The 27,259-nt window shown below is 45.3% G+C and overlaps 1 protein-coding gene across 4 annotated transcripts in view; it reads left to right on the top strand.

Annotated features, from left to right (window-relative positions):
- Lrch (Leucine-rich-repeats and calponin homology domain protein) overlaps positions 1–27,259 on the top strand; it is a 246,742-nt gene that overhangs the window by 101,264 nt on the left and 118,219 nt on the right. For all 4 annotated transcript variants that reach the window (XM_075682826.1, XM_075682824.1, XM_075682823.1 and 1 more), the window contains 2 exons: positions 11,228–11,328; positions 24,650–24,821. In XM_075682826.1, coding sequence (XP_075538941.1) covers positions 11,228–11,328; positions 24,650–24,821 — 273 coding nt within the window. The remainder of the gene's footprint in view (positions 1–11,227; positions 11,329–24,649; positions 24,822–27,259) is intronic.

Below are 27,259 nucleotides of genomic sequence, written 5' to 3'. Positions count from 1 at the left end.
GTGGGCGAGAAACTTCTGGCACAAGCCACGCTTTCGCAACGGCGTCCAGAGCCACACAAGGTCACCAGGATCGAAGTAAACATGGCGGTGACGCCCGTCATAGCGGATCTTGGACCGGTCCTGCAATGCTAGGGTGCGAAGCCTAGCGAGGCGTCGCACTTCTTCTGCTCGACATAGGATCTCATCAATTGATTCGTTGTCATGAGCGAAGTAGGGAAATATGGTGTCGAGGGTGTAGCGCGGCGGACGAGCATACAGAAGGAAAAATGGTGAGTAACCAGAGGTCTCGTGTCTCGCGGTATTGAAGGCATAGGTAATGAAAGGCAAGATACTGTCCCAATTCTTGTGTGCTGAATCGACGTACATGGACAGCATGTTGGCAAGCGTTCTGTTTGTGCGCTCGACCAGACCATTAGTTTGTGGATGGTAGGGCATAGAATGGCGGAAGCTACATGAACACAGACGAAGGGTTTCTTCAACCACGTTCGCGGTAAACTGTCGCCCACGATCGCTGATTACTATGCGAGGAGGTCCATGTCGGAGTATAACGTTAGCCAGCAAGAAGATAGAAACTTCTGTAGCTGTGGCCGATGGCAATGCGGCGGTCTCACAGTAGCGTTTAAGGTGATCTACGCAAACGATAACCCAACGATTACCCTTGGAGGATCGCGGGAAAGGGCCCAGAAGATCTATACCAACTTGCTCAAAGGGGACGCTAGAAGGGGGAACTGGTTGAAGCAGGCCATGTGGCGCTTGTGGTGGACGCTTGTAGCGCTGGCATTGAGAGCAGCTGGCGACGTACCGTTCGATATCTTCCCGCATCTTAGGCCAGTAAAAACATTCTTGAGCCCAGTAGAGTGTACGTGTGGAACCAAGATGACCGGAAGTTGGGTCATCGTGCATGGCGTGTAATACTTGGTGGCGAAGGTTCTTGGGGACAACTAAAAGGTAGCGTGCACCGGTGGTCGAGTAGCTCTTCTTATACAGCGCGCCACCATCACGTAGGCGAAAGCGACTGCCTGCAGGTGACTCCTCTGCTGCCACGAAGAGCGGTTGTAAGCTCTCGTCCTTGTGCTGCTCGTATATGACGGTGCCCATATCCTGAAATTCCGGGGACACAAAAGCGATGTATTCATCAAAATTGTCCGCATCACATTCAGTTGTTTGAAGTGGTATCCGAGAGATACAATCGGCGTCAGCATGTCGCCGGCCACTTTTGTAGCAAATAACGAAATCGTATTCCTGTAGACAAAGGGCCCAGCATGCTAGTCGTCCTGAAGGATCCCGCAGATTCACAAGCCAGCATAGCGAATGATGATCTGTTATCACAGTGAAGGGGCGCCCATAGAGATATGAACGAAACCGTTGCACGGCGAAGATGACCGCCAGACACTCTTGTTCGGTGACTGTGTAGTTGCGCTCGGAGCGGCTCAAGGACCGGCTAGCGTAAGATATCACGTGCTCACTGTCGCCAACACGCTGAACTAGCACAGCACCGATGCCTACGCCGCTGGCATCGATGTGAATCTCAGTTGGTGATGAAGGATCAAAGTGGCAAAGAATTGGTTGGGATGTCAACAGGAACTTGAGCTGGCGAAACGATGAGTCGCAATGTGCAGTCCACTCAAAGGGAACGCCTTTCTGGAGAAGGTGTGTAAGGGGATGAGCCATGTCAGCAAACCGGGGAATGAATCGACGAAAATAGAAGCACAAGCCCAAGAAACTTCTTAACTGCTTGACAGAGTTGGGTACTCTAAATGCTTCTACGGCCGCAGTCTTTTGTGGATCTGGTCGGATGCCTTCGTTAGCGACCAGATGGCCTAGCACAAGAGTTTGTCGTTCCCCAAAATGGCATTTTTTTTAATTGAGCACAAGACCCGCTTTCTCCAAGCAGTTCAAGACCAAATCCAAACGTTTGTTGTGCTTACTAAACGTTCGCCTGAAGATCACAACGTCGTCTAAGTAGCACATGCAAACTTCCCATTTTAAGCCGCGTAATATCGTGTCCATGAACCTTTCGAACGTTGCGGGCGCGTTACACAACCCGAAAGGCATCACATTAAACTCGAATAGTTCATCGGGTGTTACAAATGCTGCCTTTTCTCTGTCGTCCTTGTGTATAGGAATTTGCCAGTAACCTGACCGTAAATCGATTGAGGAAAAGTAAGATGCCGCAAAGAGACAGTCAATGGCGTCGTCAATTCGTGGGAGCGGATATACATCTTCCTTAGTAACGGCGTTTAGGCGACGGTAATCAACACAGAACCGCCACGTACCGTCTTTCTTCTTCACCAATATCACGGGGGCTGCCCAAGGACTAGCTGATTCTCGAATGACGCCTTTGCATAGCATTTCTTGGACCTGATCGCTGATTATCTTGCGTTCTGACGGGGATGCACGATAGGGTTTTTGTCGGATTGGCTGGGCGGCTCCTGTGTTGAAGCGGTGACGAGTTCTGGACGCAGGAATTGATGGCGGGCCATCATACTGTGCAAAGTCGAATACCGAGGTATGCTTCGTAAGCAGGGCCATCAAAACTCGACGCTCGTGATCGCTGAGTGACTTATCAATCATGGAAAGTATCTTTGAGCTCCCGGAGCTCGACACACTGGTTGCTCCTCCATCGGGGAGCTCTGTAAGTACTGCCACCGGTACGGGCGAGTCTTCCTTAAACGTGGCAATCTTTAGGCCTTGAGGTAGCACTGCCGCTTCAGTGGAACAGTTCAGCCCCCACAGCCCCGCGCATCCATTGGTCACTGAGACCACTGCGTGGTCTCAGAGACCAATGGATGCGTTGTCTGCGCGGCAGGCGTGGTTCATGACAGCTTGTGACAATATAGCTTGCAACTGCATTCATAGACCTGCTCCGAAAGTCCATTTTACTGCTCCAAAATAAATTTTTGGCTGCTCCAAAAGCTGCTCCAAAATGGTTTGGGCCGGTAGCATCACTACAAAACTGAAATTTCTGGCCCACATTAACACAACAACAGTTAAGGCAAATAAAGCATTAAATACTCTCAAAGTGTTATCACACAAGCACTGCGATCTGACCGAGCATGTCTACTACATACCGTATTTACTTGCATAATGATTGCACTCGCGTAATGATCCAAAATTCTATTTTTTTTTTTCTTTTCTGTGTAATGATCGCACCCTGAACTTTACGCAGCGATATGTCGCATGCCAAGTCTAGCTAATGATGATCGTGCTTACCATCTGTCTAATGCGACGTGAACAACTCTTGAAGACATACCAAGCGGTCTGCATGCACCCAACGTTCTTAAGCAGATGCCCCATTTCATTCCTTTCATCACTTTCCCTACTTCCATGAAAAAAAGAAAGCTACAACCAAACTTGCCTCGGTTTTATTATTTGTAGGCTTCATAATGGTTTTGGTCAACAACAACAACATAAAGGGCGCCTTTTGATTCTTCTCGTCTGCACTCGTGGGCACGCAACAAATCGCGAGCGGCAACGGTAGTGACCATGTTCACACTGATACGTTAAAAGTGTACCCTATTCATACGCCGACGCTTGTAATGCAGCTAAGATATTCGCCCACCCTTAGCGGAAACGTGCCGTATTAGGATAGCAGTGAAGACAAATGCCGCAGTTTCCGCAGCATGCCCGCCTTGTGTTTCTATGTCACTGGTAACTAAGCGCGCCCATCTCCATTTGTGCCCCTCAAAGTGGACATGGCTACGTTATTGTCGTAAAGTTGCCGATATTAACAATATTATTCATTACTGACACGTAAGAAACTGTTTCAATGCGCGTAATATACTCACGAGAAGAAAAATAGTAGCGTTCGGCGCGTTCGACTTGCTCCATCGGCCGCCATTTTTGTTTTGGTGTCCCGCACTGACAGCGGCAGCTGCCTGCTTGTCATCCCGCAGCAAATGCGGGATGAAAAAATAAAATTTTTTTTTTCGTGGGAAATTTAACCCGCGTAATGATCGCACCCCTAAATTTGCATCAATTTGTTTTATAAAAGAAGTGCGATCATTATGCGAGTAATATGGTATACCAATTTGTTAAGTGCACTCGGAGCTTTAAATTTAAACTCCACATATGAACCCCTGCTTAGTAATATCTTAAACATGGTGGTTTGTAGCAAATATAGAAGAATCACACGATTCTGCTGGGTCCCAAGCCATGTTGGGATACCAGTGAATCAGGGGCGTAGCCAGGGGGGCGGGGGGTGGGGCTTATGGGACTTCAGCCCCCCTCCCCCCCCCCAAATTTTTTTGTGCTGTCCATGGACCCTCAACCAAAGCAACCTCCGGCGCCAGAAATCATTCTGAATTTTGTCTAGGTCTTTTTCATGCTCGAAAAGACATTTCACCCCGAACATTGTGAACTCGGGCTGGACTTCGCGGCAACGCCCATGCACCGGGAGTCACATAACGCAAGCAGCCCCATCCGAGCAAAAAGTTTCAAGGGCATTTTGATGGCGAACGGGCTTGCCGCAGAATCGCGCGGAGGCCGCGGAATCTACAGAACGCGTGGATGTCAATTCCGTAACTTTATGGGTTTAAAGTTATCAGAAACTTTTGAAGTGAAAGGTGCATTGACATTTCCAAAGTTGTGCTTTAGATATTCAACCGAGGAGGTTTGTGGGTTTGATGTTGTTATAAACATTTGACACCAACTGCGCATTGACTTTTCTAGTCTTAGATCGGAACATACAACGAGACAAGCCAAATCAACACACTATCAGACAAGTGGACAAAGCACGCAACGAGGTCTGATGAGACGAAGCGTTGTGGTGGTTCATTTGTGCCGTCATGTCGCATAAAAAATATCAACTCTTTTTTTTCATCTATTCCAAAGCACCCAAGTCAAGACACTGAAGCCAGCCAGGGTAACTACGGTCTTGTCGATTTATTTTCTACTTTGACTTTTATTCGCGAGAACACATTGAGCCTCTTCAATTTTTTTAATTCTCGCTACCCTATACACGCGGGCTGCCAGAGCCAGCAAGAGCGCATGCATTTTTCTCGTGTTGCACCGACCACCACGCGGTGCACTGTGGTGCACGTTTGGTTTTCTTTGGCTGAGTGGATTTTCGCCTGGCAGAGTTTTGGACACCTTCTGGCTAGCAGACGAGAAAAAGAAGCAATGGTCGCTCAGCGCCATCTCTGTGAGGACTCAATGGATTGCACCGCGTTCGCTTGAGCGCAACCTCTCCGGAAAGTGTTGTCTCGTTGGTGTAGGATAACCGAGCAGTCTGCGTATGGTTCTCTGTGTACCAAGCGCCTGCCGTTTTCTTCGACACCCCTTCGGTAGCCACATCCCAATGGGGGCTTTCGATTGTGGCCAACATGCCTTCCTTTGCGTATTTTTTTTTTTCATTCCGGCGTCCCCGCCCACAAAAGAAAAAAAAAAAAGGTCATCGTTGTGGCGGAGCGAATTGTCGCATAGTGAAAGTTCGATTTTGTTACTTCTTTCGTGGAAAGTAATCGGCCACGGGACACTTCATTTGCCAGATACTCTATATTATTGTGATAGTAATTATATGGACACTTCAGGTGCATTTCTGCAGTTGCCGTCACTCTCATGTTTCGTACGAAGTCCAAGGGCGATAACTTCATGACCACGCGCCGCAAACTGTATGTGCGAATGAAAGCATAGGGGAAGGGGAAATGGGTGAGCCCACGATGGTGGCTCAGTCTAGTGTGCGCAAAAAAGCAAAGGAGCAAGCACGCCGCCTTTCATCGCGCGCGATACATCGGGGCATTCGATGGAAGGGGGGGCGGGATGTAGGATTCTGTGAATCTGTGATTGCGCAACATGCTTTTTGCCTTGTTTGATGCATTATATACAGTGACTTATTCTTAGATACATAGATTTATTGAAGATTTACATGTATACTTAAATATCTTGTTGCGAGGTTTTCTGTATACGTGCAGTGAACTTTCTTTCCAGTGACACTTTTTTTGCCCTTTATCAAACATTTGTATATTCCATTGTATCTTCGCATTTCTAATGAATGAGGTCGAGTCAAGTGAAGTGAGCCTACCCATCTCGCGCAATAATGGTTCGGTTCATTATATGAGAGGCATGCGCGTAGCACACAGGCATTTCTCATTTACAAAAGTGACACGCAAGTGTGAGGGCAAATGTTCTTTAATGCTCTAATACACTAGGTTGAACATCGTTGCGTGACGTAATGGACTCTTCAGAAGTTGAGCAGCGTGGTGCCGTGAGATTTTTGACAGCTGAAGGTGTTCCCCAAAAACGAATTAGTCACCGTATGGCTTGCCATGTTCGTTGAACATTGCATTTCATTGGCCACTGTGAAGCGTTGGAGTAAACGGTTGAAAGAAGGACGTGGAAGTTGCAAAGAGAATCCAAGACCGGGCCAAAGCCATTGTGCAATCACCCCCAACAAACTTGCAAAGTTTGATGAGCTGATGAGACAAGAATGGAGGATAAGCATCGATGAACTGGCAGAGCATATGGACATCAGTCACGGTTCGGCTCACGCCATAATTCATGAACATCTCGGTTATTGACTCTTGTGTGCGCAATGCATGGATAAGATTTTTAACCACCGCCAGAAGACGGAGACGGTTTTGCATTGCCTTGACTCATCTCATCCGGTATCACAATGAAGGTGACGACTTGTCTGCAACTGTGATCGGGGACGAACCATGGTGCCACTACTACGACCCTGAAACACGACGGCAAATCTTACAGTGGAAACATTCGATTTCACCACCCGCAAAGAAAGCAAAGGCCGCCGTTTTTGTCGGAAAGGTGTTTTTGGCTTTTTTTTCTCGATCGTCAGGGGCCATTACTGATAGAATTTGCTAAACCCAGAGAGACTATCAATTGTTTCCAATATTGCGAAACTCCGGATCGGCTGCATGTCGCAATCAAGAACAAGCGACGTGGAAAATCGACGAATGGGGTCATCTTGTTCCACGACCTTGCTATGGTGTTGAGCTGCTGAGCACAATGTCGCGGGATCGAATCCCGGCCACGGCGGCCGCATTTTGATGAGGGGAAAATACTTAGATTTAGGTGCACGTTAAAGAACCACAGGTGGTCGAAATTTCCGGAGTCCTCCACTGCGGCATGCCTCATTATGGGAAAGTGGTTTTGGCACGTAAAACCCCATAATTTATTTTTAATTGTTCCACGACAGTGCCCGTCCCCACGTCGGTGATGTGGTTAATACAAAACTGGAAAAGTTCAAATGGGAAACACTGAAATATCCGCTATACAGCTGAGTCCTGTCGCCTTGCGACTTCCACATTTTGGGACAAATTAAGAAAGAGCTAAAGGGAAACAGATTTATGTCGGACGATTACGTGAAAGAGTCAGTTGCAGGCTTTTTGAAGCAGCAAGTCAGAGTTTTATGAGAGGGGAATCACGCGACTCGTTAGTCAATGGAAGAAATGTCTAAATGCTCATGGCGACTACTTTTAAATAAAGTACCCCGTTTGTCATATATGCGCATTGGCTCACTTTCATTTCACCCGCCCTCGTATATTTTGCAGAATGACTTTGTATACATATGTGCTCTCTGTTGGGACAATAATTTTGGGGCAATTAGTCAGGATACATGACCGGTGACAGCTGCTCCTGCATAATACATTGGAATAAATGACAGTGTCATTGAGGTTTTTCACTAGCTGTTGGATATGTGCAAAAATGTAAACAAGGTTCTTGATTGACAAAGTTTCATTAACATATTTGTCCTCAACATGTTCACTTCATGGCCTTTACATTTTTCATATCAGTGGCATGCACTGCTTTGCTGGTTTCGAACTGATATAGTTCTTAAGCTCGTGTGATATTTTCTTTACTTATTAAATAGAGAAAAACACGGAAGCATTGATATTTATTTTGGGCACAATTTTTGTCACATACGAGCATATCTTCTAATGAAAAAATGCATATTTTACTTGTTTGACAGTGCGTAGCGTTCAAGAATTCGTTTGCAGCGTCTTTGGCAATACAGTTATTATTCATGTATTTGATCCCTCGACAAATTGTTTAAGAAGAAGCTCTGGCTCGGGCCCAACTCCGACGCGGCCTATTCAAATACATGTAAAATGCAGAAATGCTTTTCTGAGATAACCCCTAGATCGCATTTAATGAAATTTGTTGCATTTGCGAGCAAAAGTTTAATTCTAGTATCTGTTGGAAGCAGAATTTTGATTTAGGGCCTGAATTTGGTTTTAAATATTTTGAAAAATTCGGAAGTGCGAAAAAATAGAAGCACGACGTTTACAAACTAATAGCTCTGCATCAAGAACAGATATCGCGGTTCTGTAAACGGCATCTATTATAAGAGTCAAACCGGACAAATTTGGTATGTCAATTTGTATCTTACGTAACTTGGTTACATGGTGCACAAGGGTTCTGCAAAAGCAGTATTTCCATAATACTAAATTTCTTTAGATTCATGTCACATCATGAGGAGCCAACAAACACTGACACCAAGGACAACATAGGTGAAATTACTGGTGCTTAATAAATGGAATGAAGAAACGATAAATTAATGGAAATTAAAGTGGATGAAAAAACAACTTGCCGCAGGTGGGAACCGAACCCATAACCTTCGCCTTTCGCGTGTGATGCTCTACCAATTGAGCTACCGCGGCACTGTTTCCCCATCCACTTTCTTAAGTATTTATGTGTACTAACAAACCCTGGGAGTGTTAGCCAGCGCTACCACTCACAGACCTTGGCAGCGGACGTGGAACGTCTTTGTTGCCGCAGGCGTCACGAGAACGTGATCTTTTTGGGTGAAGGCAACTGGTTAATAAACTCACATATGCTACCTGAAGGCATCAGTGTTGCCGGATTCAAGACCCTCGTATGTAATAAACGAGAAGAAAGGGGGTTAACCGAGGGGCCCGATTTTTATTAGTCATCCAAGGACAATATACGGAAATTACTGGGGCTTAATAAATGGAATGAAGAAACGATAAATTAATGGAAATTAAAGTGGATGAAAGAACAACTTGCCGCAGGTGGGAACCGAACCCACAACCTTCGCATTTCATTCCATTTATTAAGCACCAGTAATTTTCCCTATGTTGTCCTTGGTGTCAGTGTTCGTTGGCTTCTCATGATATGACTAATAAAAATCGGGCCCCTCGGTTAACCCCCTTTCTTCTCATTTAGATTCATGTGTGACATGTCAGCTTTGTCTGCTGTAGATGTACTATTAGATGCAGTTCACACACTTGTGATATTATTTTTCATTGTTGAGGTACAGAGTATTAAACGGGATAGTTTCATTTCCTGGAAATTTGCGATTTTTGCCGATTTGCAATAAAAAATTGACAACTTAAATGAAAACTTCGAAATCAGAAAACAGTAGAATTCAGAAGAACTTCACTTTGGCCTAGTTGGTATTTACTGCATATCATATTGACCGCAAGAAAGACGGGGACAGAGGGAGAGAACACATAAACAGCACGGGCGGTATCTCGTACATATCTCGTACAGATGGCCCCTCTTTCTGTGTTCCATCGTCCGTGGTGGCCCCAAATACCACACGTGCTGTTTATGTGTTCTCTCCCTCTGTCCCCGTCTTTTTTGCGGTCAATATGATATGCAGTAGAATTCAAGTTTTTCTTTTTTAATGCCACAAACCTCTTCAAATTTGGTGCAGTGGGTGCCGAGAAAAACGAATTCATTTTCTACATGAATTTACATAGGATCACCCGAGCCCCCCACCCCCGAACGACATTTCTGGCTTCGCCACTGCAGTGAATAAAGCAGCAGATGTGCGTTTATGGCAGAGCACCAAACGCATAACTCGCGCAACACTTCCATACAAAGACGGTATTCGAGTGACTCTTAAGGCCCTGGCAACAAAATGGCAAGAAGAATGGGACTCTTGCTTAAATAACAAGCTACCTGTAATTAAACCTCTGCTTGGCGAGTGGAAGTCGTGCAGTCACCAGGAACGGTTCTGTGAGGTGATCCTATGTTGACTTGAAATTGGGCACACATATCTGATACACAATTTTCTACTTCGAAAAGGAAACCCGCCTGCCTGCAAGAAATGCCATGAATCTTGCAGTAACGTACATTGTTATGACATGTCCACGCATTAAACACCTAAATGAAAACTTTTACACAATCCGTATACATACCTTTACCCCCCAGTTCAATAGTGGGAGATGATCTACTAGCGCCATCCTCTGACTTGTTCACCTTCTTAAGTGAAACCGGTTATTTACATAGACCATAATATAATGTAGCTTTTGCTGCCTTAACATGTGATTTTGTAATATCTTGTTGCTGACGCAGCATGGCCATAGTTTCTTTTGTGCCATTAAACTCGAATTAACTGTGAATTTTTTACTGGGCGGAATTTCCCACTTTGTTTTCTTTATACACTTTGAAATGCTGTCAGAAGTGTCTCAGCATTGCCCACCATAATGTTGTAGTGGCTATGAGTGCAAAACTACTATGGGTTCGATCCAGACAATGGCACATCTGCTGCCGTGGCTCATTGCATACGGCATTGCACTGCCGACCACCAGGTCACGTGTTTGATTCCCAGCCGCCCAGGCTGCTCTTGGGACTGGATGCAAGGAGGCTCGTGTGTGCTTAGGTTTTGGTGCACGCTAAGGCGGTTGAAATTAGTCTGGTGCCTTCCACTGCGATGGCCCTCATAAACCACTGTGCCATTTTAGAACCTAAGGAGAGATGCTACTAAAAAAATCACATTTCTGGCGGAAATTTGTTAAACCAGTGCTGAAACGGCAGAGTGTTCGCCTCGTATGCGAGAGATACCGGATTCGAACCTCGATGCCGCAAGAAACCCCCAGCTTTTTCTAATTCACCCATTCGCCAGGCAGAGCAAATGGAACACCAATCAAAAGCATCGAAAATAGTATGTCAAAGGTCGTGGATCTTGCACTTGCGCGTAATACGTGGCCCTACATGGGGCTCTGGGGACCATCCGTGGTGCTGATGCCACCCCAGTGCAAGTGCCATGCAGCAGGTGCAACACATCACGCAAATGGCTGCCGTCAAGTGTCTACTGGCAGCAGCCATTGCTTTGCTTTTGTTTATTTTCCATTTTTTCTTACTTTTATTTTGCTGTTTTGAATTTGCTGTTGACACTGGACTGCTAAAGTCACCCTTGCAGATTTAAGAAAATTAGCATAGCTGCTTCAGCACTCTATTGCACTAATGATTGTGCTCCTTATAGCATCTTGTGACGGTGTCTTTTGTTCTGTCTTTGAAGTCAAATGGACCAGCTCTTCCCGAGGTGCTCCCCAACCATGCAGTCGAGATGCACAACGGTGATCACAGTAACGCCTGCGAGCCAACAGTGTCTCCAGCCAGGTGGGCCTTTCTGCTCGATGCATCGTTGCAGCAATCGGGACATTTTGGAGGCAAAAAAATGCTTAACACTTTTTGCCTGAAATACCTAGATCTGTAGCTAAATGCATCGGATCATTTCATTTAACAACTGTTTTATTTGTATAGAGGCTTTCCGGGCTCAGGGTTTGTAGCACTCCTTGTAACCCTTGAATGTTAAGATGTCAGTTTCAAGGTTTTAAAAGCCCTGGCTTAAAAATATTCATTTCCTGCCAAACATAACAAAACAGATTTTTTTTGCTTGTGGCCACTAAGTTCTCACAAGTGGTTCACTTGTAGGACCCATCTTTTATTTATTTATTTATTTATTTATTTATTCAATCAAATCAAAATGAGAATACTGTACCATTAATGCCCATGGCATTATGCAGGGAATGGGTTATGGAAAGCTTATGAAAGGATTAAAACGCACTCAAAAGTGCAGTTATAAGAAGCCAACGAACACTGACACCAAGGACAACACAGGGGAAATTACTTGTGCCTAATAAATGAAATAAAGAAACGATAATTTAATGGAAATGAAAGTGGAGGAAAAAACAACGCCCCGCAGGTGTGGACCGAACACACAACCTTCGCATTTCGCGTGCAATGCTCTACCAATTGAGCTACTGTGGCGTTGTTTCACCATCCACTTTCTTGGGTGTTCATGATGCCTAGTAGAATCCTGGCAGTGTTAGCCAGCGCCACCACTCGCAGACCGTTGTGGTGGATGAGGAACATCCTTTCTGTCACAGGCGTCACGGCCCCTCGGTTAACCCCTTTTCTTCTCGTTTATTACATAATGAGGGTCTCGAATCCGGCAACATTGATGCTATCAGGTAGCATGTATAGGTTTATTGACCGGTTGCCTTCACCCGAAAAGGTCACGTTCTCGTGACGCCTGTGGCAGAAAGGATGTTCCACATCCGCCGCCAAAGTCTGCAAGAGGGGCCGCTGGCTAGCACTCCCAGGGTTCTACTAGGAGACATAAATACCCAAGAAAGTGGATGAGGAAATGGTGCCACGGTAGCTCAATTCGTAGAGCATCACATGCGAAATGCGAAGGTTGTGGGTTCGGTACCCCCCCTGCGGCGAGTTGTTTTTTTGTCCACTTTCATTTCCATTAATGTATTGTTTCTTTATTTCATCTATTAAGCACAAGTAATTTCCCCTATGTTCTCCTTGGCGTCAGTGTTTGTTGGCTTCTTATGATATGACTAATAAAAATCGGCACCCTCAGTTAACCACTTTCCTTCTCGTTTACTCAAAAGTACAGGTAACATAGTTTTTTCGTAATTGTACAATTCATGAGGGCTTTATGACAGCACTAAGGTAAAGCACTTTCTGTTAGCTTCTTGGTATATAATAACTCATAAAAGTGCAACATCAGTGTTTTAAGATGTAAAACTCTTGGGCATATAATATTAGTAAAGGCTGCATGAGAATGTATAGCTAGCAATCATTGTAGCTGATTTGGGAAGGCAGTTCCTGACTTCCACGGTGTGTGGGATGGCCTCCTGGCAAGTTTTTGTTTATCGCAACATTATTTGGACTTTGTGTAGGTGAGCAATGTCAAGCAAGGGGTTCAGAGATAGAAGAATTACACTCTGGTGTAGGGCTGTGTAGCAGTCAATTTTATGGGACAAACATAATTGCAAAATTGTGCCTTTTAGTGCATTGGCATTGTACAGATCACTTGCATGGTGTTTACACATTATGAAACGGGTCTATCCTGGAGTATGTGGGCTGATCCTGATAAAAGTGCACTACAGTAAACCCTCGTTTACTCGCACTCTGATATCTCGAAATACCAGTTAAGGGTCTTTTAACTTGTACATTTTTTTTTCTGGCCTTGGTTTCAACCCATGTGTTTTTTACCTGTTACCTAAATAAATTTTGCCCCGGACTCCAAATATCTTGAAATCTCAACTTGTAAAATACCAGTGAGGAGGCAATTGGTCAGCCTCAAAAATGTCGCTTGTACTCGCTTTTCAACTTGTAGCAACTCGCTCTCCGATCCAAATGCCGCGCCGGGAGAGGCTGTCTTTCCCCCTTCTGTCTGTCTACCACTGCTCGCGCGCACTTGCTCGGCTGATCCCTTCTACTTTGTTGTGTCCTCACATAGCAGTGGTGAGCTGTGAGTTGAACTAGGTGGGGCGATGAAATGAGAAAATTCACAGGCGCTAGTTGTAATCGGTTGGTGCAGGACAGGGGTAATTGGAGATCGCAGGGAGAGGCCTTCATCCTGTAGTGGACATAAAATAGGCTGCTGCTGCTGATGATGATGATTTAGAATGCTGTCTTGGCACACATCAGTGGGGTCACAGTATTAATCATGACCTTGAGCAATATGATTGGCTTTTTTTGGGGGGGCAGGTGCGATCATCTGAAGCACTGAGCTCAAAAGAAGCCAGTGTGCAAGCCCATAGCCTTTCAGCAAAATTGCTGCTTGATGAAGACGATCACTTGCTTGTGCGACCGACCCTGAGGCGCAAATGCCACATCATTCGTGGGTGTCTGCTAAAGCCGGAACAGTTGCGCTCTTACCCATTTCAGTTCTGTTTCTCAAAGGGAACTTCTCCAGAATTCTTCAGGATGCAGAAAGTAGCAGTGTGAGCTATTCATATTGTGATGACGAGTCTCATTTATTTACATAAAGGGAGATGATAGCTCAAGGTAGGCCATCTATGAGACACTCGCAGTGGTCTAACTTTGCTATCCTTATCTACCTTCTGTTGGCACGTTTCATTTCTCGTTCGTAGATGAAGTCCACTGGGCAAGTCAAATCAGAGGATCGACGGTGTTAAGGCTTGAGGCGCACGATGTGAGTCAACCCTCCCTAGCTCAAGCAGTTACCTGTAGTTGTGAGACTAGAGATTACATACCTAATGTTTCTGGTGCGCTCAAGAATGACAAACGGTCCGGAGTAGCGGGCCAAGAACTTCTGACATATACCACGCTTGCAGAGCGTCATCCACAGTCACACGCGGTCACCTTTAGCTTAAGAAACTTGCTGATGGCGGGTGTCGTAGCGTGTTTTTGAATGCTGCTGGGATGCCAGAGTGCATAGCTAGGCGATACGATGGGCCTCTTCTGCGCGGCATAGCAACTCTGCAACTGAGGTATCCATGTCCATTGTAGAAGGAATAAGAGTACCGAGATAGCTGTGAGGGGAAGGAGCATAGAGAAGAATGAAGGGAAAGTAATCGGTGGTTTCATGCTTTGCGGTGTTGCATGCGTAAATGATTTAAGGTAGCAATTCATCCCAGTTTTTGTGTTTCGAATAAACGTAGATGGATGGCATGTTTGTGAGAGTCTTGTTCATGCATTCAACGAGGTCATTGATCTGTGGGTGATATGGAGTGGCACGGCAAAACTGGCAGGAAAATAGACAGAAGATCTCCTTGGTGGCATTGGCGACAAATTTGACGTCCCCAGTCGCTGATGACGATGTGTCGAGCACCATGGCACAGAATTGCAAAGAGAAGCATGAGCTGCGAAAAGTGAAATCGCAGAAATAGAAGTGGGGTGTCTACCAACCACGAAAACAGGGAATTCTCAGGGATTTTGAATAGTCTGGAGAAACTCGGGGAAAACTCAGCAAATTTGTGCTTCAATCAGGGAAAATTACCTGTCATGTTATTGAAAGGGAACAAAAGTCACCCTACTGTTGGCTCGAGTGAAAGAGAGGAATCGTAACGAATTGTCTTTTCCGCCGTGTCATCGGCTGGAGGGGATGCCATTGTACAGTCAACGACCGATTTTCCTGATAATGGAAATGCCCGATAATGAATAATGATAATGGGAAATGCCCGATAATGCGGACGGCTTCGTGGCACCACCACGTGCCTCATAGGCATCCTACAATGAAGTTTGCCTGTACATATCGCGCTGCCTAGCAGCGACGGTTAGCATCCGTGAGTAGGCCCTCACTGCATTTCACCATTGTTCATGGTGCACTCAGGCATGCCTGAAAGCCTGCTTTTACAATTTTTCAATGGATTCACCATGGCGTCTTGGCAGCTCCTTCGTGAGAAGTGAGAAGAGAAAGAACAAACGCAGATACTTCTGCATTAAGGATTGTCACAACTGCGAAGGGGATGCCGGCATGATATTGTACCGCTTCACTTCAAAACCGTGGGAAGCAACCGGCGACTGAAGTGCATCGTCGTGGTTTGAGTCACTCTTGCGAATTTCTGTTAAACGAACTAAGACATAAATGCAAAAGAAGAAAAAAAAAGAGCCAGCAGTGGCATCTATAAAAACGCACAATAAAGCGACAACTGCATAAAAATGCGGGAACTGTTTCCGGTTTTGTTAAATTGGTTTAGATAGTTGTTTAGCTCATCTAGCTGCAAAACAAACAATCACTGGTTATGTGCCAAATCTATTCTAGCTTCGTAAGTGCTCCGTGTTGGAGCTTTGTATGCACTGTGCTTTTTGTTGTGCATGAATGAGCCAACGTGCAACTTTTTTCTGCGCCACGTTAAAGACGCGACTGCCGGAACCTGGCTCATTCATACCAATGTTTTTGCATGCTTAGAACAACAGAACTAAGGTTGGAGTACACCTCAAAACACGTAGAGTATTCGCAAATGAGCGTTTCTATCAGCAACGCTAGCGCACATTTGTTCAGTTTTCACGTTGTTTAGCCCCAGTTGATTGCCCTCTATTATGTTGCAGCAGTGATGACATCTCACATTCGAGCCCAAACGACAATACCAGAATATGCTCGAGGCACTTTGTCAACGGAGAAAAAAAGCACTTACCTGCCAATTTGCCAAAACCTCTACAGTTGGGAGGTGCAAGGCACGCACCAAGTAATGAAGCTACAAATGACAGTTGAAAAACGTCCACGGCCGTATTTAAAATAATGATTTGTTAACTTACTCTGAGTTCAACATGGTAAGCGTGCTTGCTTTGTTGTGACAACGCTTTGTGACCTGCGCTAGTTGCTTAGTGGATATGGTGTTAGGCTACTAAACACGTGGTCGCAGGATCAAATCCTGGCCACAGCGGCCCCATCTCAAAGGAAGCGAAATGCAAAAGTGCCCGTATACTTAGATATAGGTCCACATTAAAGAACCAAAGGCGGTCCAGATTATTCCAAAGTCCCCCACTGCGCCTCATAAACAGATCGTGGTTCGGGCACCTAAAATCCCATAACTTAATTAAAGCACTTCACTGTGATGTCTGTGCTGTTTATTTTTTTGACACGATAAACATGGTTGTACAATGAAACCTCGTTAAACCGTATTTGGCCGGAGCTCGGAAAAAGTATGTACTTAACGGTAGTACTGTTTAACTGAAATAGCATGAGATCGCCCACTTACCTGTCAAAAACGGTATCAGAGAGAGTGCGATAAAAGGGGAAAGAAACATGCAGTACTTATTCACTTTGCATGACAAAATTGTTATTTTCGTTTGATGCTGCCGCGGCCTAGCAGCGACGACAGCGGCCTCAAAGTTACTGAAGCTGCGAGCCAGCTTTTCAGCCAGCCCCTTCTTCTTGGCAAACACTCGCATGGCAGATTCCTTGTTGGCGTTATGTATTCTCAGTGCACGTGCATGGCAGTGCTGCAGAAGTAGCGGGGCGTCTTTTTCATTGTGGGGTGCTATTCTCGTCACGACGATTGCATTCATGAGGCTGATGTAACGCGCAGCTTATGCTGCTGTCGTGCCTGAGTCGCCCGTGCTGTCGCTTCCCGTGTCGTCCTCATCACTGTCGCTAGGCGACACTTCGGCAAAAGAGGCAACGATGGCGAAAAGTCAAACCTCATAGCCTACATCTCTTCTCGGTCACAGCAGCGCTGCCAAGCAACTTCTTTGCATTCCAAATGCCACACACCTTAGTCAACAGTAGATCCCTGTCGTGTGCCAGTGCCGACTTCTTCGTGTCACGTTCGATAGCACGAATGATGTCTAATTTTTCTTCTATGCTGAGCACCCGGCGTCTTTTTTATCTGAGCTTCAGCATGACGCAAGTCATTGCACGACGCCACAACGCCCTCTGGCACGCTGATATGATGTTGATGTTGATGTGGCTTCACGTGCAAACGCACAGGGTGCTTGGAGGCCATTGTTCCGATCTCTGAGGCTTGTTGTGCTGCTGGGCCACCCGATGGAGACGATGCACTGCCGTGTTTGTGCGACGAAAAGGGGAAACACTACGTGTTAACCGATATGTGCGCAATAAGCTAGTATGGTTTATGCGGATACAAAACACATTATGTTCAATGGCCGCTGAGTCAGATATTTGACTTTGCTACTTTTAAAATGAAACTATTGTTTAAACGGTATAACGAAGTTTTACTGTAGTCGTAAATTTGACCTACTTTCTCGAGCGTCGGTGGTCTTAAATGGGCCTCAATGTCTTCGATTGGCTTAAAACCGCTATTTAGAATGACTGACACGTTTCAAACGATCATCACAAAAGCATGCCTCCGTAGCAGTGGCCACCTCAGTGCTTCGCAGAACTGACACAGTGGCGCTGATGGCTAGCCGATGGCTGCACCACCTGACCATTGAAGGTAGCCCATAGAGTCAATGTATGAGAATGTCTGTAATTTCAGACACAAGAACCCTTCGCTGTCCAATTTTGCGGACTTCTTGGTGTGACTGCAGGTCAGAAATGTCATTAATCAAAGCCAACACCACCGTTTTGATTATCTCGCTGCCTCAAACCAGCGCTCTCACACGCAGATCCGCAGGCAGCCATAGCCTCCACTGCGGCAACGCAAGGATTAGCTGCTTCGACGTTCGCTATTAAGGTTCTTACCATTCAATGCCATGTTTTTCATTGAAAGAATTTGTCGCTGTCAGTAATAGCACTGACTCCGCCTCTGTAACCCTCACGATTGGCTTCGAAGCTTAAAAAGCATGGTGCGTTGCATAATGCCCTTTCCCGAATGGCAGCTTTGTCTTAGCACAGGGATGTTACGCGGCGAAGCGTATGTGAAGTATTGCGGTTAAGCTTAACAAGCGTGGGAAAGGACAATTGTTACGGGACACAGTAAGTATTCCTTAACTATACACACGTGCACCCACCATCTCCTGTCACAGTACGAGCACCGATATGTCTAATAGGTGTACTGGCAGGCCTTCAGAGCTTTTTCAGATGTGCCTGTGACGATTTGAGCCCTTCAGGGCAGTAAAAGACCTGCATCCTTTTTTCCAGACTACCCGATTTGATTTCTTTGATGTTATTGTGGCCCCTAGGGAGTCTGAAAAATTGGACATTGACTCTACAACTGACCAAGAGGATGCTTCAGATGGTCCGTCAGGCAAACACACGTTGGAATGAGGACAAGAACAGAAATGACCGTCGCATTGAGGAATGATTGGGAAAGGAACTTTGCCGCCTCTTTGAAGGAGCTTGAGCTCAAAAATTAAAGTGTTCACTGACACAAAGATGCAGGTGACCCTCGTCCAAACCAAAATAAGCTCTTGAAAGCAGTGAAACACAAAACAGAGGCATTGTGCACAGGCTGAGAGTATGTGAGGACAGTTGAGCTTGACTTTCCAGCTGCTGAGAAAATCTAACTTGCGATAATGTTTGGGTCTAATACCAATGATCTTGCTATCACTTGATAGAAATAGCTCATTTTTAAAAATATTTGCTTCTGTATCCATATCTTTTATTCTTACTTGAAAATGTTCGACTCGATTTGCAATGCGTTTACCATTTTTCTCTTTCAAAGATATTTGCTGTGCATTTTACCATCCCCTCCCTTCAATATTCTATTTTGAATAAAAAACTACTCCTTATATTCAAACTGGATAAAGTTCTTTCTTATTTTTCTTAAAATGCTTACTTGAGAGTGATAGCATCCAGCAACAGGGTGTCAGCCTGTCTTGACATAAAATAACATTCTGTGTTGCTCAGGGAAAACCTGGAAAACTCAAGGAATTTGAAAATGTCAACTTGGTAGACGTCCTGAAAAGCCAGCATGCTCCTATTTTTGTGATTTTGCTTATCTCGACGCTTCACTTATCTCGAAATTTTTTCAGGTATTTACAGCTTCGAGTTAATGGAGGTTTACTGTATATGTGTCCTTATAAGAGTTCTTCGAAATGATTTTTGTCCTACGTAAAAGTACAGTCTGGACATATAGAGTATCTCTCAAGGGATGCTTGTTCAGAAGAGCTTTATCACAGTTAGCTATAATTAAATGTTGTACAAGTTGTCAAAGGTGCCCTGAAACACTTTTCTAACTAATCATCGAATGGCCTAACTATGAAAGAAAGTTGTCTCGTGAATCTCATGCCTCAAAGGTTATTTGAATCCTTCAACTATATAAGTGGACTTATCACGCCAATACAGTCGGCGACCTTTTATTCGGACCTCACGGGGACTGCAGAAATGTCCCAATAAACAGGTTTCCGAAAAAGCAGATTAAGAAAAAAAAAAATGAAATCCTCTCATTTCCACGCACTTATTCGGGCTCGGCAGTACGCTTGAAGAAATCGTGAATGCGCCGTTGCATGATGTTCCGTTTACGCGCAATCAGATAAGCCTGAATCTCGGAGAGGGTTGTACGGTCACTATAGGCGGCTGAGAGCACAGTCACTGCTTGTACACACTCCGCATGCGACGGCAGCGTTGCACATGGTGCGTCATCTTCCGACTCTGAGCTATCGTCTGGTGGTGCAACAGAAAACTGACGAATGATCTCGCCATCGTCGAGTTCTGTGCATGTCAGTACAGCAGTGTCAGCACCTGTGAAACTGTCAAATGAGATGGTGTCCGGAATAGCAATGCAACCACTGCGCAGGTCTCGGCAGAACATTTTCCGTGTCAGTAGGGAGCACATCGGAAGGCAACAGATCTTAGGCCTACCGGCACCCACTTGCCGGCATTCCCCAGCGCAGTCTGCGCGGGCACTGTCGGCGCCATTAGACACTTGGCACGATGTTTCCGTATGCCGCGTTGGATCACCGGAACCTCGACACAGCACACAAAGCAAACACCACCATGCCGACACCAGTCGCACAAACTAAAACCGTGGCCTACTCGCAGCGTCGTGCGCGAAGAAACAAATCAGCTGCTGGTTTGTCTTGACGTGGCTTACTAAGCTGAAACCGAAACTGCTGTAGAGCCACTCTATCGAACCTGGCAGAAATGATGATGATGAGCGGGGATTTGCAATAGCGTCACTTCGTGGGGCAGCAAGGAGGCTCCGTTCAAAACAAAAATGGCCTTCAGCAAGTCGAACCATGCGCCGGTCAGAGTCGGTGCATAGTGCTCTCGATCCAGCTGGCTTAAGGAGTGTCCGAAAAATCCGGCGAGAGGTTGCTAGGTGTCCGAACTTTCAGCAGTTGTTATACGTTATGGTCTATGGCGAGAATGGTGGTGCCGCGAAGCTGTACGAATAATCGAGCATGTCTGAATTTTTGGAGTGCGGAAAAATCAGTCGGTGACTGTACACGGATCCCTCTCTATTTTCGTCTCCGCCAGCATGCTGGAATCTGCATAGCGAAGAAGCCAAGAGAGTAAAGCCCCGGCCAAAAGCTGAGTGTCATGGCAGCGAAAGGGCTCGTCGCAGCATCCCATGGTGGCCACTGTAGACTACACTATGCAGCATGCCCCTGCCATTTCGGAGGCCATGCGCAGCAGACAAAGCTACATGCAGTGCGAAGATGAAATGATATTCAGGTCTTTTTGAGATCGCAAACTTGTATATTTTTCATTTAATTAACTCCAAATTAGCACTTAAGTATTACTGAGAATGCTCTTGCAATCACTAAAACAGCCAATAGCTTTGATGGACCAGCTGCTTTCGATGATGCCGCATGACGACATTGCGAAAGCAAGAGATTTTTCGCTGTGTTTGATAGTAGACTGGAAATTCCCTGCTACATGCAGTGCAGTAATATTTGGCTCACATGTTTACAGCAGCCTCCATGACAGATCGGCAATCTTTTCTTACTACCGTATTTACTTGCATAATGATCACACTTTTTTGTCCCCAAAAAATTGACGAAAATGCACGGGTGCGATCATTACGCTGGTTAAATTTCCCGCAAGAAAAACAAATTTTTTTCATCCCGCATTTGCTGCGGGATAACAACAGGTCAACAAATAGGCAGCTGCCACTGTATGTAGTGCGGGACAACAAAACAAAAAAGGCCGGTGGAGCAAGCCAAACCTGCCAAATGCAATTTTTCTTCTTGTCATGTGTAAATCACCTGCATTGAAACAGTTTCTTCCGCATCAGTAATGAATAATATCATTAACATTATTACGATATCGTCGAGCGATGCTCAAGAAATGAGCCGCCGCGAGAATGACGATGAAGTTGGTCAGTGCGCTTGGCGCGAGCGAGTGTCGGCCTGGCTGCCTGGCTCCAGTGTAAATAGCCTGTAAATAGCCTCTTCTGTCTGTGTCTTTCCACACGCAACAATATCGTCAAGTTTGCGGAAATAACGTAGCCATGTCCACTTTGAGGGGACAGAAACAGATGAGCGCGCTTAGCTGCAAGGGACATAGGAACACATGGCGGGCATGGTGCAGAAACTGCGGCATTTGTCTTCACTACTATCCTAATTAGGCACGCTTCCGGTAAGGGTGGGTGAATATCTTAGCTGTGTTACAAGCATCAGCGTATGAATGGGGTACACTTCCAATGTATCGGTGTAAACGTGGCTGCTATCATTGCCGCTCGTGATTGGTTGCATGCCCACGAGTGCAGACGAGAAGAATTGAAGACCGCCTTTTTTTGTTGTTGTTGACCACGACCGTTATAAAGCCTACACATATTAAAGGCAAGTTTGGTTGTAGCTTTTTTTTTTTCTTTTTTTTTTTTTTTTTTTTTTTTTTTTTTTTTTTTTGTCATGGAAGTTTGGAAAGTGATGAATGAAATGGGGCATCTGCTTCAGAATGTTTGGTGTGTGCAGACCGCTTGGTTTGTCTTGAAGAGTCGTTCGCGTAGCAGTCGACAGATGGTAAGTGCAATCATTATTAGCTAGACTTGGCACACAACATATCGCTTCGGCAAGTTCGGGGTGTGATCATTACATGGGAAATAAAAAATTTTGACGACAAAATTCAGGGGTGCAATCATTACGCGAGTGCAATCATTATGCGAGTAAATACGGTATGTTCGAAAAGTCTTTCGGGGCCCCTTTTAACATTGCCCTGCTCTCATGCCATGGCGCTCCTCCTCAACTTCTATTTTGTGTGGCCATGGCTTCGGGGGGCGAGGACTTACGGAGTCGCCACCTGTCAGAAGCGCCTCCCTTGCGTAGTATGAGGGATAACGCAGCACACTCCTCATAGGCTTGGCTTACGGCATTCAATAAAAACACCACTTGTAGGTTTCTCTAAGTACTCTGAAAACGCGGGAAGTTTTTACTGTGAAAATAATAATCTTGGTCAAACTGGAAGCACAATCGTTTACAGACGCTGTCTCTTTACCAAATACGTAGTGAATACCGCAGCGTGTGGTCGCCGCGAGGGAGTCTCCCGAAACGGCTTCTTTCTTGAAAGGTAGGCAAACGCTGAGAGCAAACTATGTGAAATATGTCTTTATAGTGGGCTGTCTGTATAACCGAATGGAGCATAACAGAATGAAGCCTCAAATCAGCTATCTTCGCATATGTTCTCACCTCGTTACACCTTTCCTGACTTGTGTAGGAATGATGGTCGCCTCAAAGTTAAGTTTATGTTCAACGTTTGTGCATTATCTGTTCTCACAGGAGTTTTGTAGGAGCACTGTCCGAAAAGCCTTTGTCTCATTTTTATTTTTTATTGGATAGCTATTGACTCAGTATTTACGACACGGACCCACAGTTCTCCGGGAGCACAATAAATACAGTCGACTCTTGTTATAATGGATTCTGATATTCCAACAAAAATGTCCGTTTTGTCCAAAGTCCGTAATATTCGAAATGCCTCACTTCCGGAACTTTGGTCGCAATGTGTAACAGTTATTGGAAAGAGTGGGTGACGAACGTCAAAAGTAAAAAAACGAACAAAAAAATCACAGTTTTGCCCAAAAAGGCAAAGCATCAACTGCGATAGCAAATTAGTTGACAGCTATGTGAAGTAAGGATAGTAGTTTTGTCGGCTGTATAAAGTTGTAAACATTTGCATACTAACTAAATTAACAAGCACGGTGTCATGCGCACACAGGTAAAGATAAACACATCTCGCTTGATGACCGCGGAATGTCGCTGTCAAAACGGAGTGAGGAAGTGTGGCAGCACTAGCAGGCGAATTGACCTTTGCGCTGTCTCTCCCTTTAATGCGAACATCGAAAGCACAGTACATATGAAGCTACCAGCACTGGGCGCACTTTGTACACATCGCAGATCACTTTGAAGGTGAGGCTCATGCGGTCGTGCACTTTGCCTACATTGCAGATCGCTTTCAAGATACGGCGGCTGCGCCGTAAGCAGCAGCTGCGAGAGTAGAAAGCCCCGCACCCCACTCCCTCTCTCTCCGCCTCTGCGCCGTGCTTCGGGTGCAAAAGACGTCATGCTTCTGCCCGGCCTTCTTCCCTCGCATGCACGATATTGGGTTGTGATCGTCAGCTTACCCTCGCAAGCGTGTTGTCAACCCGTGTCAAACGTGGCAAAAGTCCATTTGATAAGCCTTATTTTGACAAAAATTGTCGCTAGTTTCATTCATTATAGCTGATAGTGCGTTGTAGCGCGGTTCATTAAAAGCGAACTTCGTTGCATTAATAAAATAGGTAGAGCAAACTAAGGTTGAAATACAGTCCGTTATATCTGAAAGTCTGTTATATGCAGGTCCGTTGTAACGAGTCTAGACTGCAATTAATTATGTTACCGAATGCAACCAGTTCAAAACATGCACCAAGTACGTATGGCTTTGTATGTGGAACAGGCGACTCACCAGGTCATCGCAACCTGTTGTGGTGGTCTCGTGGTACCAGAACCAGACACCACTGATTCATTTACATGCACTATGTTGCTGAAAGCCGAGTCCATTCAGCACTTTATGGGACAAGAGTGGAGATTGGTTCCCCTTTCAGAGTCTCTGACAGTGTTCTACATGAGGCTACTTTTCAAGTGGCTCGATGTGTGCTTTCCTAGTATGCTGGACATGAAGACGTTGGATGTTCTAAAATCTGGCGTTCCTGAAACTTGAGAAAACTTTGAAAATTCAAAATTCTCTGATCTGTTCTTCTGCAGTACAGTTTCTATGATTCTAAATATTCAAGGTATATGCTGAAATGAAATTTTGACAGACAGAATTAACTCGCACCTGAAGGGGATAGTTCGGCAATGAATGATCCTTGCTTGAGAAAGATACAAGGTCCCTTTGGTGGTGCATGTGCAGGTCGTGCAAGGAAGCTCCGCCTCCACCTCGGCGGGTGCACCAGCAGACGTACCGCGAGTTCAAGGAGGCCCTGAGGCTGCAGCGCTTGGGCCTGGCGCCCACCACCACCACCAATCACGTGACTGCACAACAGCAGCAGCAGCAGCCACTGCCGCTCAGCAGGATCGCTCCGGTCAGTGGAGGAACACTGCATTTGCTTAGTTGAACGCTTTCCTCACCGCTACAAATGGGCTAATTTTTGGTAATGTTTGTTATGTTTTGATGTTTTATTTAAAAACATAGTAGTCGCAACCAGTGGCGGAGCCAGAAATTTCGTTCGGGGGAGGCTCACGTTCCACCTCGGCCTGCTCTTTAAAGTATTTGTCGAGGGATCAAATACATGAATAATAACTTTATTGCCATTGTTAAAGATGCCGCAAACGAATTTTTGAGCACTATGCACTATCAAGACGTAAAATATGTATTTTTTCATAAAAGAATATATTCTTACGTCCAAAAAAATTCTGCCAGAAATAACTGATATCAATGCTTCCACCTTTTTTGTATACTTAATAAGTAAAGAAAATATCACATGAACTTTAGAACTATATAAGTTCAAAACCAGCAAACAGTGCATGAAGCTGATATGAAAAATGTGAAGGCCGTGAAATGAACAAATTAAGGACCCATATTTAATGAAACTTTGTAATTCAAGAACCTTGTTTATACGAGGGGAAGTCAGAAAGTAAAGGGACTTTTGAGAAAAGGTACATTTATTTTGTTGATAGAAAACTGAAACATACATTATTTTTCTACGTAACTACCTTGCACTTCAACGCACTTTGCCCAACATTTCACAAGTTTTTTTTATTCCGTCAGAAAAAACGTTTTTGGGTTGCACCTGTAACCAATTTTGCACCACATCAATGACTTCTGCATCAGCTTCAAATCCTCTTCCCCCTGAGCGCTTCCTTCAATAGTCCAAATATGTGAAAATCACCTGCAGCCGGGTCTGGACCGTATGACTGGTGCTCCAGCCATTCGAATCCCAACTTGATCCTTTATTGTTTTGGCCGTTCATTTGACAGAATGTCGCCAAGCGTTATCTTGCTGCAGAATGACACCTTTTCACAGTTTTCCCACAACGTTTGGATCTGATTGCAGGTTTCAGTTTAGTTCGCAACACATCACAATAATTCTCACTGTTCACAGTAGGGTGAAATGAACGGCTACCACTCCTTCCGTGTTCCAGGATAGTGTTACCATAATCTTACCGGCTGATGGTCCACGTTTAAATTTCTTGACTTCTGGTGATGATTAGTGTTTCCAGACCATGCTCGCAGCCTTACTTTCCGGTTCGCGATGATGTACCCAAGTTACATCTACATTAACAATAAGCTGCAAAATTGCATCTCCCTCGCCAAATGTTTGCGAGAGTTGTCCAACTTTTGTGCCTTATACTGCGCTGACAGTTCTTTCGGGACCCACCTTGCATACACTTTCCAAAAATTTAGCCTGTCAAGTAAGATGGAATACGACCATGACTGATATGTTAAGTGTTGGCGATTTCATCGACTGTGATACGTCTGTTTTTCATCACCATACCCTCAACGACTTTCAAATAGTCCTCAGTCTTTGCCATCGATAGCCTGCCTGACCTTTTCTCGTCACATAAAGAAGTTCTTCCCTGTTTGAAATGCTCTATCCATTCGTAGATCTTGCTTCGCGATAAAGAACTGCCGCCATACTGCACTTGCACTCGACGAATAATTTCCGCAGGTTTAGCACCTTCTGTAAACAAAAAACGAATCACTGCCCTCATTTCCTCTGTGGTGCAAATCGACAATGTAGCCGCCATGTTTAACGGTCTGCTACATAGAAGATGAAGTGCTTCTCTTGTGGAACACCTCTCGCCTGTCTCTGTGCTTTTCTGGGCTTCTCGCTCCACCTGTGGGGTCTACCGCCCCCTCCATCGCGGTGATGGATGTACAACATGTCAAGGAACCTCCCTGTTCCTGTTCACCCGCGGACATCGGTTCAAGAAAGCGAGGAAATACATAGAGTGATAGCGAGCACACAGAGCTGTACTCCGCATCAGTTGACGAGTCCTCGGAAGACAGCTTTCAACTTGTCCAGTACTGCAAGGCCAAACGAAGAATTCTCAACGCATCTTCGGCGTCCAATTCAAACACCGTGAAAACTGCACCTCAATGATGGCCTCACTCCATCCTGTTTCTGCCACAGAATGCTACTGAAAACCTACGCGTCTTCAACAGGCAAGCACTCTCCCTATATATAGAAAACACCATGCCAAACGAGATCAAGGATGTCAGGATAAACACTAGGCAAAACATCCTGGCAATCGATGTGATGAACCCAAGCGCGCTGAACATACTACAACATGTAATGCAGCTGGGTAACATCAAGGTCCGCTCCATTGTGCCAGCGAATGGTGCCACAATAACAGGAGTCATCTATGACATTGACAATGAAATACCTAACACAGACCTCCCAGTTCTCATAAAACCAGCAAGTGAACACGTCATTGTGCATGTTGGTTGCCTCGGTAACACACGCTGTGTAAAGATAACGTTCAAAGGTGACTGCCTTCCATCCTATGTGAAGGTTGGC

This window comes from Dermacentor variabilis, chromosome 2 (assembly GCF_050947875.1).
Source record: "Dermacentor variabilis isolate Ectoservices chromosome 2, ASM5094787v1, whole genome shotgun sequence".
Taxonomy (NCBI): domain Eukaryota; kingdom Metazoa; phylum Arthropoda; class Arachnida; order Ixodida; family Ixodidae; genus Dermacentor; species Dermacentor variabilis.
Note: the sequence above shows the minus strand (reverse complement) of the source record. Positions and strands in the feature narration are given on the sequence as shown.